The sequence below is a fragment of the Oncorhynchus mykiss genome, chromosome 17 (assembly GCF_013265735.2).
Source record: "Oncorhynchus mykiss isolate Arlee chromosome 17, USDA_OmykA_1.1, whole genome shotgun sequence".
Lineage (NCBI taxonomy): Eukaryota > Metazoa > Chordata > Actinopteri > Salmoniformes > Salmonidae > Oncorhynchus > Oncorhynchus mykiss.
Genome location: NC_048581.1, coordinates 63,782,158 through 63,797,422, shown reverse-complemented (window position 1 = coordinate 63,797,422; position 15,265 = coordinate 63,782,158). Strand labels below are relative to the sequence as shown.

At 46.6% G+C, this 15,265-nt stretch overlaps 1 protein-coding gene across 5 annotated transcripts in view; it reads left to right on the top strand.

The window, feature by feature from the left end:
• celsr2 (cadherin, EGF LAG seven-pass G-type receptor 2) overlaps positions 1 to 15,265 on the top strand; it is an 80,503-nt gene that overhangs the window by 63,710 nt on the left and 1,528 nt on the right. For 4 of the 5 annotated variants that reach the window (XM_021569341.2, XM_021569344.2, XM_021569342.2 and 1 more), the window contains exons 10-33: positions 853 to 1,032; positions 2,743 to 2,856; positions 2,954 to 3,128; positions 3,264 to 3,405; positions 3,517 to 3,637; positions 3,801 to 3,984; positions 4,267 to 4,368; positions 4,501 to 4,595; positions 6,577 to 6,786; positions 7,206 to 7,389; positions 7,734 to 8,058; positions 8,663 to 8,830; positions 9,050 to 9,173; positions 9,354 to 9,554; positions 9,854 to 10,028; positions 11,489 to 11,601; positions 12,012 to 12,094; positions 12,389 to 12,515; positions 12,622 to 12,732; positions 12,932 to 13,062; positions 13,304 to 13,392; positions 13,565 to 13,726; positions 14,125 to 14,364; positions 14,494 to 14,716. In XM_021569341.2, the coding sequence (XP_021425016.2) occupies positions 853 to 1,032; positions 2,743 to 2,856; positions 2,954 to 3,128; positions 3,264 to 3,405; positions 3,517 to 3,637; positions 3,801 to 3,984; positions 4,267 to 4,368; positions 4,501 to 4,595; positions 6,577 to 6,786; positions 7,206 to 7,389; positions 7,734 to 8,058; positions 8,663 to 8,830; positions 9,050 to 9,173; positions 9,354 to 9,554; positions 9,854 to 10,028; positions 11,489 to 11,601; positions 12,012 to 12,094; positions 12,389 to 12,515; positions 12,622 to 12,732; positions 12,932 to 13,062; positions 13,304 to 13,392; positions 13,565 to 13,726; positions 14,125 to 14,364; positions 14,494 to 14,716 (3,779 nt within the window). Of the gene's footprint in view, positions 1 to 852; positions 1,033 to 2,742; positions 2,857 to 2,953; positions 3,129 to 3,263; positions 3,406 to 3,516; positions 3,638 to 3,800; positions 3,985 to 4,266; positions 4,369 to 4,500; positions 4,596 to 6,576; positions 6,787 to 7,205; positions 7,390 to 7,733; positions 8,059 to 8,662; positions 8,831 to 9,049; positions 9,174 to 9,353; positions 9,555 to 9,853; positions 10,029 to 11,488; positions 11,602 to 12,011; positions 12,095 to 12,388; positions 12,516 to 12,621; positions 12,733 to 12,931; positions 13,063 to 13,303; positions 13,393 to 13,564; positions 13,727 to 14,124; positions 14,365 to 14,493; positions 14,721 to 15,265 lie in introns of those variants that run through there. The other variant, XM_021569345.2, reaches the window with a different exon arrangement.

Below are 15,265 nucleotides of genomic sequence, written 5' to 3'. Positions count from 1 at the left end.
CTGTACAGCCCTCCTCAATCTGGCATATGCACACACCTTCAACAGCATTACCCAACAATACGGAACAGCACTACAAATACACCTCACAGGTGCAAAGGTGTTTACTGTAGGCCATTTCACATGTCATTACGTACAGTATAATACATATTATACAGGATTTCATCCTATCTGAAGCTAAGACAGAGCCAAACAGCCAATAGTTTTGATAGGAATTCCTTTCACTCATTTTGTATCAGATTATGCATGTGTTTTCCCCCTCAGTATGGTGTTGGAATAGATTAGTGCATTGTGGAATAGATTAGTGCATTGTGGCATGTAACTCCAGCATGACTCCAGCAGCTCACACAGAGTGACTGTGGGTTAGTTGATGTAAAGCTCCACCTGTTGGCTGTCTGGGCAGCAGCATGACTTTAAATATTTGATGAGATGAGAGATGAAGCCTGCCAACTAACAAACGCCTCATCCCGAGATCTGAGAGCTGCCTTACCCAGGCCTTTCAGATAGCAGCTGTTGTTTGTCTAGACAGGTGCCTTTTTTGAAGTTGTATAACAGTCCAGCAACTATTTTAAAGTTGGTACATTTAAATAAAAAAAATATTAAAAAAACAGGGCTATTTTCTTAGCTACTGTATTACCATAGATGATCTGATATGGATGAGAAGAAAAGCTCTCTGTCTGTGAGCATGTGATGTTTGCATGCTATAAAGGTCTTTCTCTCCCTCCTGCCGTCCCTCACCTCTCTTCACATCCCCCTCTCTCTCCCATCCTTTGCCCTACCTCTCTCATTCCATTCCATCCTCTCCCACATATCTCTCTATCCTCTCCCGACCCCCTCTCTCTCTCCCTCCCCTAGCTGCGCGGTGGCAGTGTGGTGATGGGCCTGCAGAGGGGCGAGGACTCCACCCTGTCCCAGGTAGAGGAGGTGACAGTGAATGACGGAGACTGGCACCATGTGCAGATGGAGCTGAAAGAGATCCCGGGCGGCGAGCCCCGCCACAAGGCTGTGCTCTCCTTTGACCATGGCCTCTACACGGTGAGACACTGTTAGAAGACAGACTGTAGGTTTGGAATTTTAATTACATTTAAATAGGTACAATACCAGTCTAAAGTTTGGACACACCTACTCATTCAAGAGTTTTGCTTTATTTGTATTATTTTCTTCATTGTAGAATAATAGTGATGAAAACTATGAAATAATACGTTGAATCATGTAGTAACCAAAAAATATATTTTAGATTTTAGATTCTTCAAAGTAGCCACCCTTTGCCTTGTTGACAGCTTTGTACACTCTTGACATTCTCTCAACCAGCTTCATGAGGAATGCTATTCCAATAGCCTTGAAGGAGTTCCCACATATTCTGAGCACTTGTTGGCTGCTTTTCCTTCACTCTGCGGTTCAATTCATCCCAAACCATCTCAATTGGATTGAGGTCGGGTGATTGTGGAGGCCAGGCCATCTGATGTAGCACTCATCACTCTCCTTCTTGGTCAAATAGCCCTTACACAGCATGGAGGAGTGTTTTGGGTCATTGTCCTGTTGAAAAACAAATGAGTCCCACTAAGTGCAAACCAGATGGGATTGCAGCAGAATGCTGTGGTGGCCATGCTGGTTAAGTGTGCTCTTGAATTCTAAATAAATCGTTGAGTGTCACCAGCAAAGCACCCCCACACCATTACACCACCTCCTCCATGCTTCACGGTGGGAACCACACATGCAGAGATTATTCGTTCACCTACTCTGTCTCACAAAGTCACGGCTGTTGGACCAAAAATCTCAAATTTGGACTCATCAGACCAAAGGACAGATTTCCACTGGTCTAATGTCCATTGCTTGTGTTTCTTGGCCCAAGCAAGTCTCTTCTTCATATTGGTGTCCTTTAGTGGTTTCTTTGCAGCAATTTGACCATGCAGGCCTGATTCACGCAGTCTCCTCTGAACAGTTGATGTTAAGATGTGTCTGTTACTTGAACTCATTTATTTGGGGCTGCAATCTGAGGTGTAGTTAATTGCTGATTTCTGAGGCTGGTAACTCTAATGAACTTATCCGCTGTGTAACCGATGTGAAATGGCTAGCTAGTTAGCCATGGTGCGCGCTAATAGCGTTTCGATCGGTGTTGTCACTCGCTCTGAGACCTTGAAGTAGTGGTTCCCTTTTCTGTGGCGGTCCTCATGATAGCCAGTTTAATCGTAGCGCTTGATGGTTTTTGCGACTGCACTTGTAGTAACTTTCAAAGTTCATGATATTTTCCAGATTGACTGACCTTAATGTCTTAAAGTAATGATGGACTGTCTTTTCTCTTTGCTTATTTGAGCTGTTCTTGCCATAATATGGACTTGATATTTTACCAAATAGGGCTATCTTCTGTATACCAACCCTACCTTGTCACAACACAACTGATTGGCTCAAACACATTAAGAAGGAAAGAAATTCCACAAATTAACTTTTAACAAGGCACGCCTGTTAACTTAAATGCATTCCAGGTGACTACCTCATGAAGCTGGTTGAGAGAATGCCAAGAGTGTGCAAAGCTGTCATCAAGGCAAAGGGTGGCAACTTTGAAGAATCTCAAATATAAAATGTTTTTATTTGTTTAACGCTTTTTTTGGTTACTACATGATTGTTATTTCATAGTTTTCATGTGTTATTTCATAGTTTTGATGTCTTCACTATTATTCTACAATGCAGACAATAGTAAAAATAAAGAAAAACTGTATTTGTTTGTGATCTGATCTACCAATCCAGGCCAGCATGGAAGTGGATACTAAACTGAAGGGGGCGAAGGTCAAGACTCTGAGTGTCGGGGGCATCACTGGGGCTGATGGGAAAATACAGCATGGCTTCCGCGGCTGTGTGCAGGTTCATTAACCTCTTGTCACGCAAACACAGACGACACACACATACTATGTCTGTCCATGTGTCTGAGTGCGTTCTCCCTGGTGTGTGTGTTCCTCAGGGTCTGCGTGTGGGGGAGACCTCTTCCAGCTCAGTGTCTCTCAGCTTGTCTCAGGCCAGGAGGGTGAACATGGAGCAGGGCTGCAGCGTACCAGACCCCTGTGTCTCTAACACCTGCCCCTCTAACAGCTACTGCAGTGATGACTGGGACAGCCACTCCTGCACCTGCCTCACCGGTCAATCTGCCAACCATCATCAGCATTATTTTCCTCATCATTAGATTTTACAACCATATTATACGACCATATAGTCTTACGTTGATCCCTCCCAGACATAACTTATGAATTCTTATTGTGTTGTTTACCTGCCAGGTTACTATGGCGATAACTGCACAGACGTATGTGCGCTAAACCCCTGCGAGCACCAATCAGCCTGCACCAGGAAGGTTAGCTCCTCCCGCGGCTACACCTGTGACTGTCCCAGCAACTACTTTGGCCAGTATTGCGAGAAGAAGTTAGTAAAACATCTTAATCTTTGCTATACACAGATCATATCACTATGTTTTTGTTGGTCCATAAGAATGTCTGTGTATCTGTTGTGTTTCTGACTATGTGTGGCCCTCAGGACTGACCTGCCGTGTCCCAGGGGTTGGTGGGGACATAAGACCTGTGGTCCCTGTGACTGTCAGACAGATAAGGGCTTCGATGCCGACTGCAACAAGACCAGCGGGGAGTGCCGCTGCAAGGTGAGCCAGCTGACTACTGTGTCTCAATGGCAGGATGGTTTAAGTGGACAGGGGCGATGGGTGAAACTGCACTGTGGGCTGGTATTATTTTTTTACTTCCTCCCTTCCTTTTCTTCTCCCTCCCCCTCTATCTCTCGCTCTATCCCTCTCTCTCTGCTCTCAGGATAACCACTACCGTCCAGAGGGCAGCGAGGTGTGTCTGCTATGTGAGTGTTACCCAGTGGGCTCGTTCTCACGGGCGTGTGAGAGGGAGAGCGGGCAGTGCCAGTGTAAGCCAGGGGTCATCGGGCGCCAGTGTGACCACTGTGACAACCCCTTCGCTGAGGTGTCGCCCAACGGCTGCGAAGGTCAGCATTAACATACGTCACATGACAGTAAAGAATTACCAAATGTCACATGCTTCAGAAATGTTTCTGTAGTCCAGTCTGATTCATTTAGTTCACTGATTTAGTAAATGAATGTGATTACATGGCCTTTTAAAAAGTGTTTTTGTGCCAAGCAAATTCTATGTCATGTGTACAGTTACACCTGGACAATTAATTTGATCAGCTTTCCTGTTCTCCCTCCCCTTTCGCCCTCCCCCTCACTTTTCCTCCCTCTCGCTTTCTCTCCCTGTCTTTCTCTCTCAGTGATCTATGACAGTTGTCCCCAGGCAATAGAGGCAGGGATCTGGTGGCCCAGGACTAAGTTTGGTCTCCCTGCAGCAGTCCCCTGTCCCAAGGGATCTATCGGTACGATGAATCTCAGCAGTTTAGCTAATTACCATACTATGATGGAATATACTATACTATGCACTTAAACTTGCCTCGGGTCTTTCCAGCATGTTCCTCTCCTTTTATGAAGATTTCCCCCTTCTCTCTCAGGCACAGCTATTCGCCACTGTGACGAACACAAGGGATGGCTGCCCCCCAACCTCTTCAACTGTACCTCTGTCACCTTCACCAAACTCAAGACCCTGGTGTGTACAGCTCCACAAGAGCTAGACTCATTTACCCCTCATACACCTCCACTAGAGCTAGACTCATTTACCCCTCATACAGCTCCACTAGAGCTAGACTCATTTACCCCTCATACAGCTCCACTAGAGCTAGACTCATTTACCCCTGATACAGCTCCACTAGAGCTAGACTCATTTACCCCTCATACAGCTCCACTAGAGCTAGACTCATTTACCCCTGATACAGCTCCACTAGAGCTAGACTCATTTACCCCTCATACACCTCCACAAGAGCTAGACTCATTTACCCCTCATACACCTCCACTAGAGCTAGACTCATTTACCCCTCATACACCTCCACAAGAGCTAGACTCATTTACCCCTCATACACCTCCACTAGAGCTAGACTCATTTACCCCTCATACACCTCCACTAGAGCTAGACTCATTTACCCCTCATACACCTCCACTAGAGCTAGACTAATTTACCCCTGATACAGCTCCACTAGAGCTAGACTCATTTACCCCTCATACAGCTCCACTAGAGCTAGACTCATTTACCCCTGATACAGCTCCACTAGAGCTAGACTCATTTACCCCTCATCAGCTCACATTTATATGGATCCATTCACTTCAATGACTTATTCTATTAAGTTGAATGATGAACTGATTTTATTGCTGTAATATAGCAGAGTTAGGTCTTTTTGTTCTACATTTATTTTAGTTACCATCGAGACCAAGGTCACTTTTACAAGGGAGCCCTGCATATACACAACTTATTAAATACAATATATAAAATGGTGCTGTAAGACTGTTCTCTCTCTCCCTGCTGTAAGACTGTTCTCTCTCTCCCTGCTGTAAGACTGTTCTCTCTCTCCCTGCTGTAAGACTGTTCTCTCTCTCCCTGCTGTAAGACTGTTCTCTCTCTCCCTGCTGTAAGACTGTTCTCTCTCTCCCTGCTGTAAGACTGTTCTCTCTCTCCCTGCTGTGACTGTTCTCTCTCTCCCTGCTGTAAGACTGTTCTCTCTCTCCCTGATGTAAGACTGTTCTCTCTCTCCCTGCTGTAAGACTGTTCTCTCTCTCCCTGCTGTAAGACTGTTCTCTCACTCCCTGCTGTAAGACTGTTCTCTCTCTCCCTGCTGTAAGACTGTTCTCTCTCTCCCTGCTGTAAGACTGTTCTCTCTCTCCCTGCTGTAAGACTGTTCTCTCTCTCCCTGCTGTAAGACTGTTCTCTCTCTCCCTGTTGTAAGACTGTTCTCTCTCTCCCTGTTGTAAGACTGTTCTCTCTCTCCCTGCTGTAAGACTGTTCTCTCTCTCCCTGCTGTAAGACTGTTCTCTCTCTCCCTGCTGTAAGACTGTTCTCTCTCTCCCTGCTGTAAGACTGTTCTCTCTCTCCCTGCTGTAAGACTGTTCTCTCTCTCCCTGCTGTAAGACTGTTCTCTCTCTCCCTGCTGTAAGACTGTTCTCTCTCTCCCTGCTGTAAGACTGTTCTCTCTCTCCCTGCTGTAAGACTGTTCTCTCTCTCCCTGCTGTAAGACTGTTCTCTCTCTCCCTGCTGTAAGACTGTTCTCTCTCTCCCTGCTGTAAGACTGTTCTCTCTCTCCCTGCTGTAAGACTGTTCTCTCTCTCCCTGTTGTAAGACTGTTCTCTCTCTCCCTGCTGTAAGACTGTTCTCTCTCTCCCTGCTGTAAGACTGTTCTCTCTCTCCCTGCTGTAAGACTGTTCTCTCTCTCCCTGCTGTAAGACTGTTCTCTCTCTCCCTGCTGTAAGACTGTTCTCTCTCTCCCTGCTGTAAGACTGTTCTCTCTCTCCCTGCTGTAAGACTGTTCTCTCTCTCCCTGCTGTAAGACTGTTCTCTCTCTCCCTGCTGTAAGACTGTTCTCTCTCTCCCTGCTGTAAGACTGTTCTCTCTCTCCCTGCTGTAAGACTGTTCTCTCTCTCCCTGCTGTAAGACTGTTCTCTCTCTCCCTGCTGTAAGACTGTTCTCTCTCTCCCTGGTCCAGTCGGAAAAGCTTTCCCATAACGTGTCTCTCCTGGACTCTGGGCGGGTCCAGCAGATGGCAGCCATGTTGGCCAACGCCACGCTGCACACGGTGGAGTACTACGGCAGTGATGTGAAGGTGGCCTACCGCCTCACCCAGAGCCTACTGCGGTACGAGAGCCACCAGCAGGGCTTCAGCCTGACCGCCACCCAGGACGTCCACTTCACTGAGGTAACACGACAACACACAACACTACACAACACAATATTGCAGAGTGTAACACACCACCATGCAGTGCAGCATAAGGCAGCGCAACACAGTTAATACAGCATAACACCACATGACCAGAGGAGGCTGGTGGGAGGAGCTATAAGAGGACATGCTCATTGTAATTGCTGGAATGGAAAAATGGAATGCTATCAACCACATCCAACATATGGAAACCAAATGTTTGAATCCATTCCATTAATTCCATTCCAGCCATTACAATGAGCCTGTCCTCATATAGCTCCTCCCACCAGCCTCCTCTGCACATGACACAATGCAACATGCATCTCGGATAAACTCTTTAGGTAACTGAACACAACACATTTGCCTCCACCACCCTATGCCAGTCTCTCTCTGACCCCCTGCCCTCCTCCCCACATCAGAACCTGGTGCAGGTGGGCAGTGCCATCCTGTCCCCAGGCACACGGCCACACTGGGAGCTGATCCAGCAGACGGAGGGGGGCACGGCGACCCTACTGCACCAGTATGAAGAGTACGCCAACACCCTGGCACAAAACATGAGGAAGACTTACCTCAGCCCCTTCACCATTGTCACACCACACATAGGTGAGTGTGGTCTACTTTGCTTTACACTAGGTATAGACGTTATGTCGGACAGAAAGACACCATTTTATGTAGACCAGGGCTCTCCAACACTGTTCCTGGAGAGCTGGTTGATAAGCTGAATCAGGTTAGTTGCAGCTGGGTTTGGAGCGAAAACTTACAGGAGGGTAGCTCTCCAGGAACAGGGTTGGAGAGCCTAGATGTAGACTTTTTATCAGTTGGAATATTTGTTGAATATTATTCCATAAGTTGTAGGATTCACAAACTGAACCATCTAGCCATCTACCTCTTTCTAGTGGTTTGTCTGCTGTCTAACCTACCCTATCTGTGTTGGGTGTTCTCCACAGTCATCTCAATAGATCGCCTCCAGAAGATGAACTTTGCCGGAGCCAAGCTCCCTCGCTACCAGTCTCTGAGAGGGCTGAGGCCTCAGGACCAGGAGACTGCCGTCACCCTCCCCGACTCAGTGTTCAAGCCGCCCATGGAGACCAAGGGCCACCGCCACCTGGACACCTTCCCAGAATCCTCTGTGAGAAACCACACGTCCAGCAGGAAGAGGCGACATCGAGGTCCTGACGACCCTGAGCAGGAGGCCATCGCTAGCGTGATCATCTTCCACAGCCTGGCCTCGTTGCTGCCTGCGAGCTACGACCCTGATAAGAGGAGTCTGAGGTGAGACAGAGGGAGACAGGGACCTGATTCCATATTGACCCCTTGCCTCCTACCTCTAGATACTTCACATAGATTTTATTGGATACATACTAGTAATATGTTCATGGGGCTACATTTCCCTGGTGGTATTTCTGCCATATTGCGGATCCTTTCAGATCTACACAAAGGTCTAAGGCAGGGGTACGCAGGTACTATTTGATAAGGTCTGGTCACACAAATTGCCTACGTGACAAAGGACCAGACTGATATTTTATTGTCGTAGTAACAAACCCCCACCTCGCAATCCATGCCAACCCCAAACTGTTCACAGCCCTCATGTTAGCGGAGAGAAAATGTTGCAGTTTTTAAGCCAATTTCATGCAATTAGACACATTTTTCCGTGTCTTGTGTGTTTATATGATCCCAGTGGTCGAAGCCTGACCGAGTTCATAAAGAATACAGTAGTCGGTACTCGCGATACGTAATTACCCCTTTTGGGTCCAGCCCTGGTGTAGGGGTTAGGGGCCAATTTAGAATTGGAGAACATTATTCATGAGGAGGAGGAAGAGCAGCAACAAGGTTCCTGTTGAAGAATTAATTAGTGGTTTTGTGTGATGTCCACCAGAGTGCCTAAGCGTCCAGTCATCAACTCCCCGGTGGTCAGCATCACGGTCCATGACAACGAGGAGCTGCTGCAGCACATGCTGGACAAACCCATCACTGTGCAGTTCCGCATGGTCACCACTGAGGAGCGCTCCAAACCCATCTGTGTCTTCTGGAACCACTCCATACTGTGAGTTTTACACACACACACACACACACACACACTTACACACACACACACACACTTACACACACACACACACACACACACACACACACACACACACACACACACAAGCTATTTCAACTTTGAGCTGTAGAAACAAAGACTTAAAAAGTTATATAAAGGATTAGGTTGAAACCCAATAATCTGTCATCGCATTGTTTGACTGTTGTTTTTGTTTGTCAGAGCGGGGAACGGAGGCTGGTCAGCCAAAGGCTGTGAGGTGGTGTTCAGGAACAACACTCACATCAGCTGCCAGTGTTACCACATGACCAGCTTCGCTGTTCTCATGGACATCTCCAGGAGAGAGGTGAGCAAGGCCACACCACTACACAACACTAGACAGAACTACACCATATGCTGTATGAGTCTCGACTTCAATACACCTCAGACCACACCCTATAGGGGTCTTGTTCACTATAACGACCAAACAAAGCTCTTCTTAAACTAAACTTTTCCTCCACCCTCCTCTTCCTCTCTTCTTTCTCAGAACGGTGAGATCCTTCCAGTGAAGCTGGTGACGTGGAGCACGGTGAGCGTGACCCTGGGCTTCCTCTTCCTCACCACGCTCTTCCTCCTCTGCCTGCGGGCCATGCACTGCAACAAGACCAGCATCATCAACAACGGTGCCACCGCCCTCTTCATCTCCGAACTCATCTTCATCCTGGGCATTAACCTGGCAGACAACCCGGTAAACTACTGGAACAAAGTTATTTTCTGTCTACCTTTTAATACTGAATTTGACCTCCTGTCGATCTCGGGTTCAGTACACCACTTTCAATATCCTACCTTCCCTCTCCTCTGTTTGGAATAGCTGTCTGATATGGATCTGATTAAAAACAAAGGAAAAATCATCAAAGCATTCTGCCCACTTTGAGCCCTGTAATATAGAGTATAATAAGTTCCCTTCCTTCTCCCCCTCGCTCTCTCTCTCCCCCCCTCGCTCTCTCTCTCTCTCCCCCTTGCTCTCTCTCTCCCCCGTGACTGTAGTTTGTGTGCACAATCATCGCCATCCTGCTGCATTTTTTCTACCTGTGCACCTTCTCCTGGCTCTTCCTGGAGGGCCTGCACGTCTACCGCATGCTGAGCGAAATACGAGACATCAACTACGGACCCATGCGATTCTACTACATGATCGGCTGGGGCGTGCCTGCCTTCATCACAGGTCTGAACAATACACACATCCTTACACACACACACACACACACACACTGATGGACCGACCCCAGGTGGTAAGGGTAGGCAACATCACCTCCGCTACGATGACCCTCAACATGGGGGGCCACACAGGGTTGCGTACTTAGTCCCCTCCTGTACTCCCGGTTCACCCACGACTGCGTGGCCACGCACGACTCCAATACCATTAAGTTTTCTGACGACATGACGGTGGGTAGGCCTGATTACCGGCGGCGATTAGACAGCCTACAGGGAGGAGGTCAGTGACGACAGTGTGGTGCCAGGACAACAACCTCTCCTTCAACGTCAGTGAGACCAAGGAGCTGATTGTGGACTACAGGAAACGGGGGCGAGCACGTCCCCATCGACGGGGCTGCAGCAGAGCGGGTCGAGAGCTTCAAGTTTCTGGGTGTACAAATCATTAAGAACTTAAAATGGTCCACACACGCGAACAGGCACGACAACGCCACTTCCCTCCCAGGAGGTTGAAAAGATTTGGCATGGGCCCTCAAATTCTCAAAGTTCACCAGCTACACCACAAAGAGCATCTTGACTGGCTGCATCACTGCTTTGTATGGCAAGTGCACCGCCCTCCGTCACATGGCGCTACAGAGGGTAGTGCGTACGGCCCAGTACATCACTGATGCTGAGCTCCCTGCCATCCAGGACCTCTATATCAGAAAAATTGTTAAAGACTCAAGCCACCCAAGCAATAAACTGTTCTCTCTGCTTCCGCACGACAAGCGGTACCGGTGGATGAAGTCTGACAGCTTCTATTCCCGAGCCATAAGACTGCTAAATAGCTACACGAACTGTCTGCAATGACCCGTCTATTTTAACTTTCTTTTCTATACACAATCACACACTCACTCTATGCACATTCTACACACTGACACTCCAACACACACACACATACTTTTCTCACACACACATTACATGCATAAACATTCATACTGACTCTACGCACACACACTCGCGTACAATCATATCCGCTGCTGTTACTCTGTTTATCATATATCCTGATGCCAAGTCACCTTACCCCTATACATATCTAACCCTACCACTCCAGTATCCCTGTCACCTTACCCCTATACATATCTAACCCTACCACTCCAGTATCCCTGCACATTGTAAATGTGGTATTGGCACTGACTCTGGAACTGATCCTGTATATAAGTTACTTACTTTCTCGTGTTCTTATTTCAATTTCTTGTTTTTCATCAACTTGACTTTTGATATTTTTTTATATTGGTTCTGCATTATTGGTAAAGAGCCAGCAAGAAAGGCATTTCACTGTACTAGTGCACGTAGCAATACAAACTTGACACATACTGATGCACACACAAACACACAGACACAATGCCAACTCATGTATCCAATTATAACGGTTGAAAGCCTTACTGTAGTTATTTGTTAGTTACTGGTGTGTTTGGTGGTTGTGTCGTCCAGGCCTGGCGGTCGGACTGGACCCAGAGGGTTATGGGAACCCAGACTTCTGCTGGCTGTCCGTGTACGATACTCTGATCTGGAGCTTGGCAGGGCCCATCGCCATGGTGGTGTCTGTGAGTACAATCCACGTCCTCATCAGATCTCTAATACAGTGTATTGTATGATATTTACAGTACCAGTCAAGTTTGGACACACCTACTCATTAAAGTTTTTATTTATTTGTTTGACTATTTTCTACATTGTAGAATAATGCAAAGCTGTCATCAAGGCAAAGGGTTTGAAGAATCTCAAATATTTGTTTAACACTTTTTTTTGGTTACTACATGATTCCATATGTGTTATTTCATAGTTTTGATGTCTTCACTATTATTCTACAATGTAGAAAATTGTCAAAATAAAGAATAACTCTGGAATGAGTAGGTGTCTTAACTTTTGACCGGTACTGTATATACTAGAGTTGTATAATAGTATGCCTTTATGTTATACAGTAATACATAGTTTAATTGTATTTTGTGTTTTCCAGATGAACATCTTCCTGTATATCCTGGCCTCCAGAGCATCCTGCTCCATGAGACACCACAGCTTTGAAAAGAAAGAGCCCCCTATGTGAGTGTTCTGCCTGCCGCTGCCTGAATTAAAAACAACACAAATTCTGTCATTAACACAGGCATGCTGTTGTACCCCAAGGGTACAGCACCCCAAGGCTACAGCACTTTAGAGAGTGCATTGTGTCATTGAATGGAGAGTGAAGCTGCCAATTCACTAAACTGTGGTTGTTGGCTCATGATGGATTGCATAAAAGTGAAAAACACATTTCTATATCCTCTGAACTCACTTATCCTAATGTAACCTTTGTGATGTTCTCATCTTACATGTGTCTTTCTGTCTGTTTGTGTCTAGCTCTGGGCTGAGGACGTCATGTGGGGTTCTCCTCCTGGTCACTGTCACATGTCTGTTAGCTATACTCTCAGTCAACAGTGACATGATCATCTTCCACTACTTGTTTGCTGGATTCAACTGCCTTCAAGTAAACACTGTTTTTGTTTAACTTAAACCACAATTTAAAGACTTAGTCACTAGTTTGACTGTCAGTATCCTTGCTCCATTGACATTATTTGGTCTGTCTATTCCAGGGTCCCTTCATCTTCTTCTTCCGCATTGTGTTCAACAAGGAGGCGAGGAACGCCATGCGCTACTGCTGCAGCCGCAAACGCCCGGATCACATGATCAAGTCCAAGCCCTCGGTAAATCTCTCGTACTGTATAGGGACGTCATCAGTCATCCAAGGCCTAGTACAGACATGCACAGCTGTAGGCCCCCATCATCATCTTTATGCTTGGACTTATATTACTAAGGACATTAACTAAAGCACCAAACAAATAAAACAGAATACTACCTACTAACTTATACCTCTCCTCTTTTCTTCCTCTCCTCCTCCTCCAGTCGTATAACTGTAACACCAGCTACATGGATGGCAGACTGTACCACCTGCCGTTTGGAGACTCCAGTGTCTCTCTGAACGACACCCTGCAGAGCGGCAAGAGCCAGCAGAGCTATGTCCCCTTTGTCCTCAGGTACGGTAAGCACAGAGGGAAACAACAGGCCCCATTGACACATGCTGTTTAGGTCCTCCTGCATCATTTTGTACTAGAAAAAGTTTTCTTTCCAGGTTAATTGAAAATGTGTGGGTTTTATGATGGTCATTGTTATGTACTGTAATACAGATAGAACACCCCTTTCAAAGCCACATACTAACTTACATTGAGGAGACCAGGGCTTTGTTTGTCCTGCTACAAGTCCTGTTGTGTTTTTCAGGGATGATGGTGGCCTGAATAATAGCCAGGTACACATCGCTCTGAACGAGCACGGCTCACTCTTCCATGAAACTAAAGAGCATTTAAATGGTAGGTCTCCCATTTGAATGTCATTAGGATCACTGTGACTGCCTTTTAGCAGCTTTGGTGCATAGCTCAAACACAGAGAGGCATACAGAGTATTCATTTCATATGGTCAATGTATGTATATCTCTACAACACTCATTTGTCATCATCTTAACTTGTGTGTGTGCAACAACAGATCACGACTCGGACTCGGACAGTGACCTGTCTCTGGAGGATGACCAGAGCGGATCGTACGCCTCCACACACTCCTCTGACAGCGAGGAGGAGGGGCCCTACCCACCAGATGAATGCTGGGAAAGCATGGCATCCAATGTGTCTAAGAGACCACACCCTCAGGGTATGACCTCACATCTATAATACACCGAGTCCCCAACTCTATACGACCTCACACCTATAATACCTCACTCTCAGTAGACCACACGCAGGTAGTATGTGAACACAGCCCCATGCAGTAACACTCTTGATAATACCGCTCACACACTTCTGCTTTAACAGTATACCACACCCAAACATCACACACATACCAGACAACTCTTCAATAGAATACACCTACACTGTACACAATTGGCTGGGTTTAAATGAATCCACTTCTGAGCAGAACATGAATCTTACTTAAACATGCATAAATAACACCTGAATTACCCGATTCTGGTCTTGTAAGACAACAGCTTACACCACGATGTAATGCATCAAGCATTTAAGATGTAGTCTTAAAGTTGTCTGGGTGTTCGTCAGATAACAACCTGAGTAAGCTGTACTGGCCAGGGGAGTTTGTGACGACAGCTAGCAACAGTGAAGGCCTGGGGGGAGCAGGAAGGCTAAAAGTAGAGTCTCTGGGCAACCCTGAACTGGGCCAGACACGGGACCACCGAGGCATGCCAGACGACAGGCCAGGGGACAAGGCAGAGGGCTATGGGAAGGACCATGTGATGCTGCTGCCCAGTCTGCCCAACCTTAGCGCACACCCACAGAAAGGTCAGCAACAAACCCTAACGTCAACCCTGCTGCAACATTCCACATGTTATTCCACTCTATATCTTTGTAGAGGTGGGATTTCCAGAACTTCAGAAATGTTTAGGATAGGATGTGTCTTTTCAAATGCAGGAATCCTGAAGAAGAAGCAGCTCTCCCCCATTGCGGAGAGAAATGGTATCAACCGCATCCATAACGAGCTGTCCGAGAACGCTCTTGGCCACGCCTCCTCCCAGGGCTCCTCCTCCGGTGAGAGCCGAGGGGGCGGGGCCAAGCCCAGCTTACAAGATCAGCTGAATGGTGTTGCCATGAGCATCAAGGCGGGGACAGTGGACGGTGACTCATCAGGGTCAGAGTGAGTGTCATCACAACACCGAGCACCAAACATGACTCACGTCCAAACAGAATACACCGCTCTGTCTGAACACAACCCAGTGCAGATCACAAACACAGCAACACATACAGTTCATCACAATGTCATAGAATCCAAAGCAACAGCTCTTAGATAGAAGTTAAGATATTTGTTAGTACTTGTTGCTTTGTGTTGTATACTGCATGTCATATTTTCTGCACACCAGTCTACCAATTTGATGTGAAAGAATTGATGTCCCACTGAATGTGTCGTGCCCCCGTCACCATTGTGTGTAGTCTGTCCCCTGTTCTTCTTTGCCTATGTAGTGTTGATTTTAGCATGCTAGCTTGTTAAAAGTCAAATATATAGAGTACTGGTCACATTCTCATCAATGAGCTCAGATGTCAAGTAACTCCCATGATCAGGTGATTTTATCATGTTGTGAACAAAAAACTGTTAGTTCCATAAACAGAGGGACTTGGTAAAAGCTACTTTTTATGAGTTAATACACACTGTTTGGAACCATTATATAAATTGCTAAATACAAGTGTC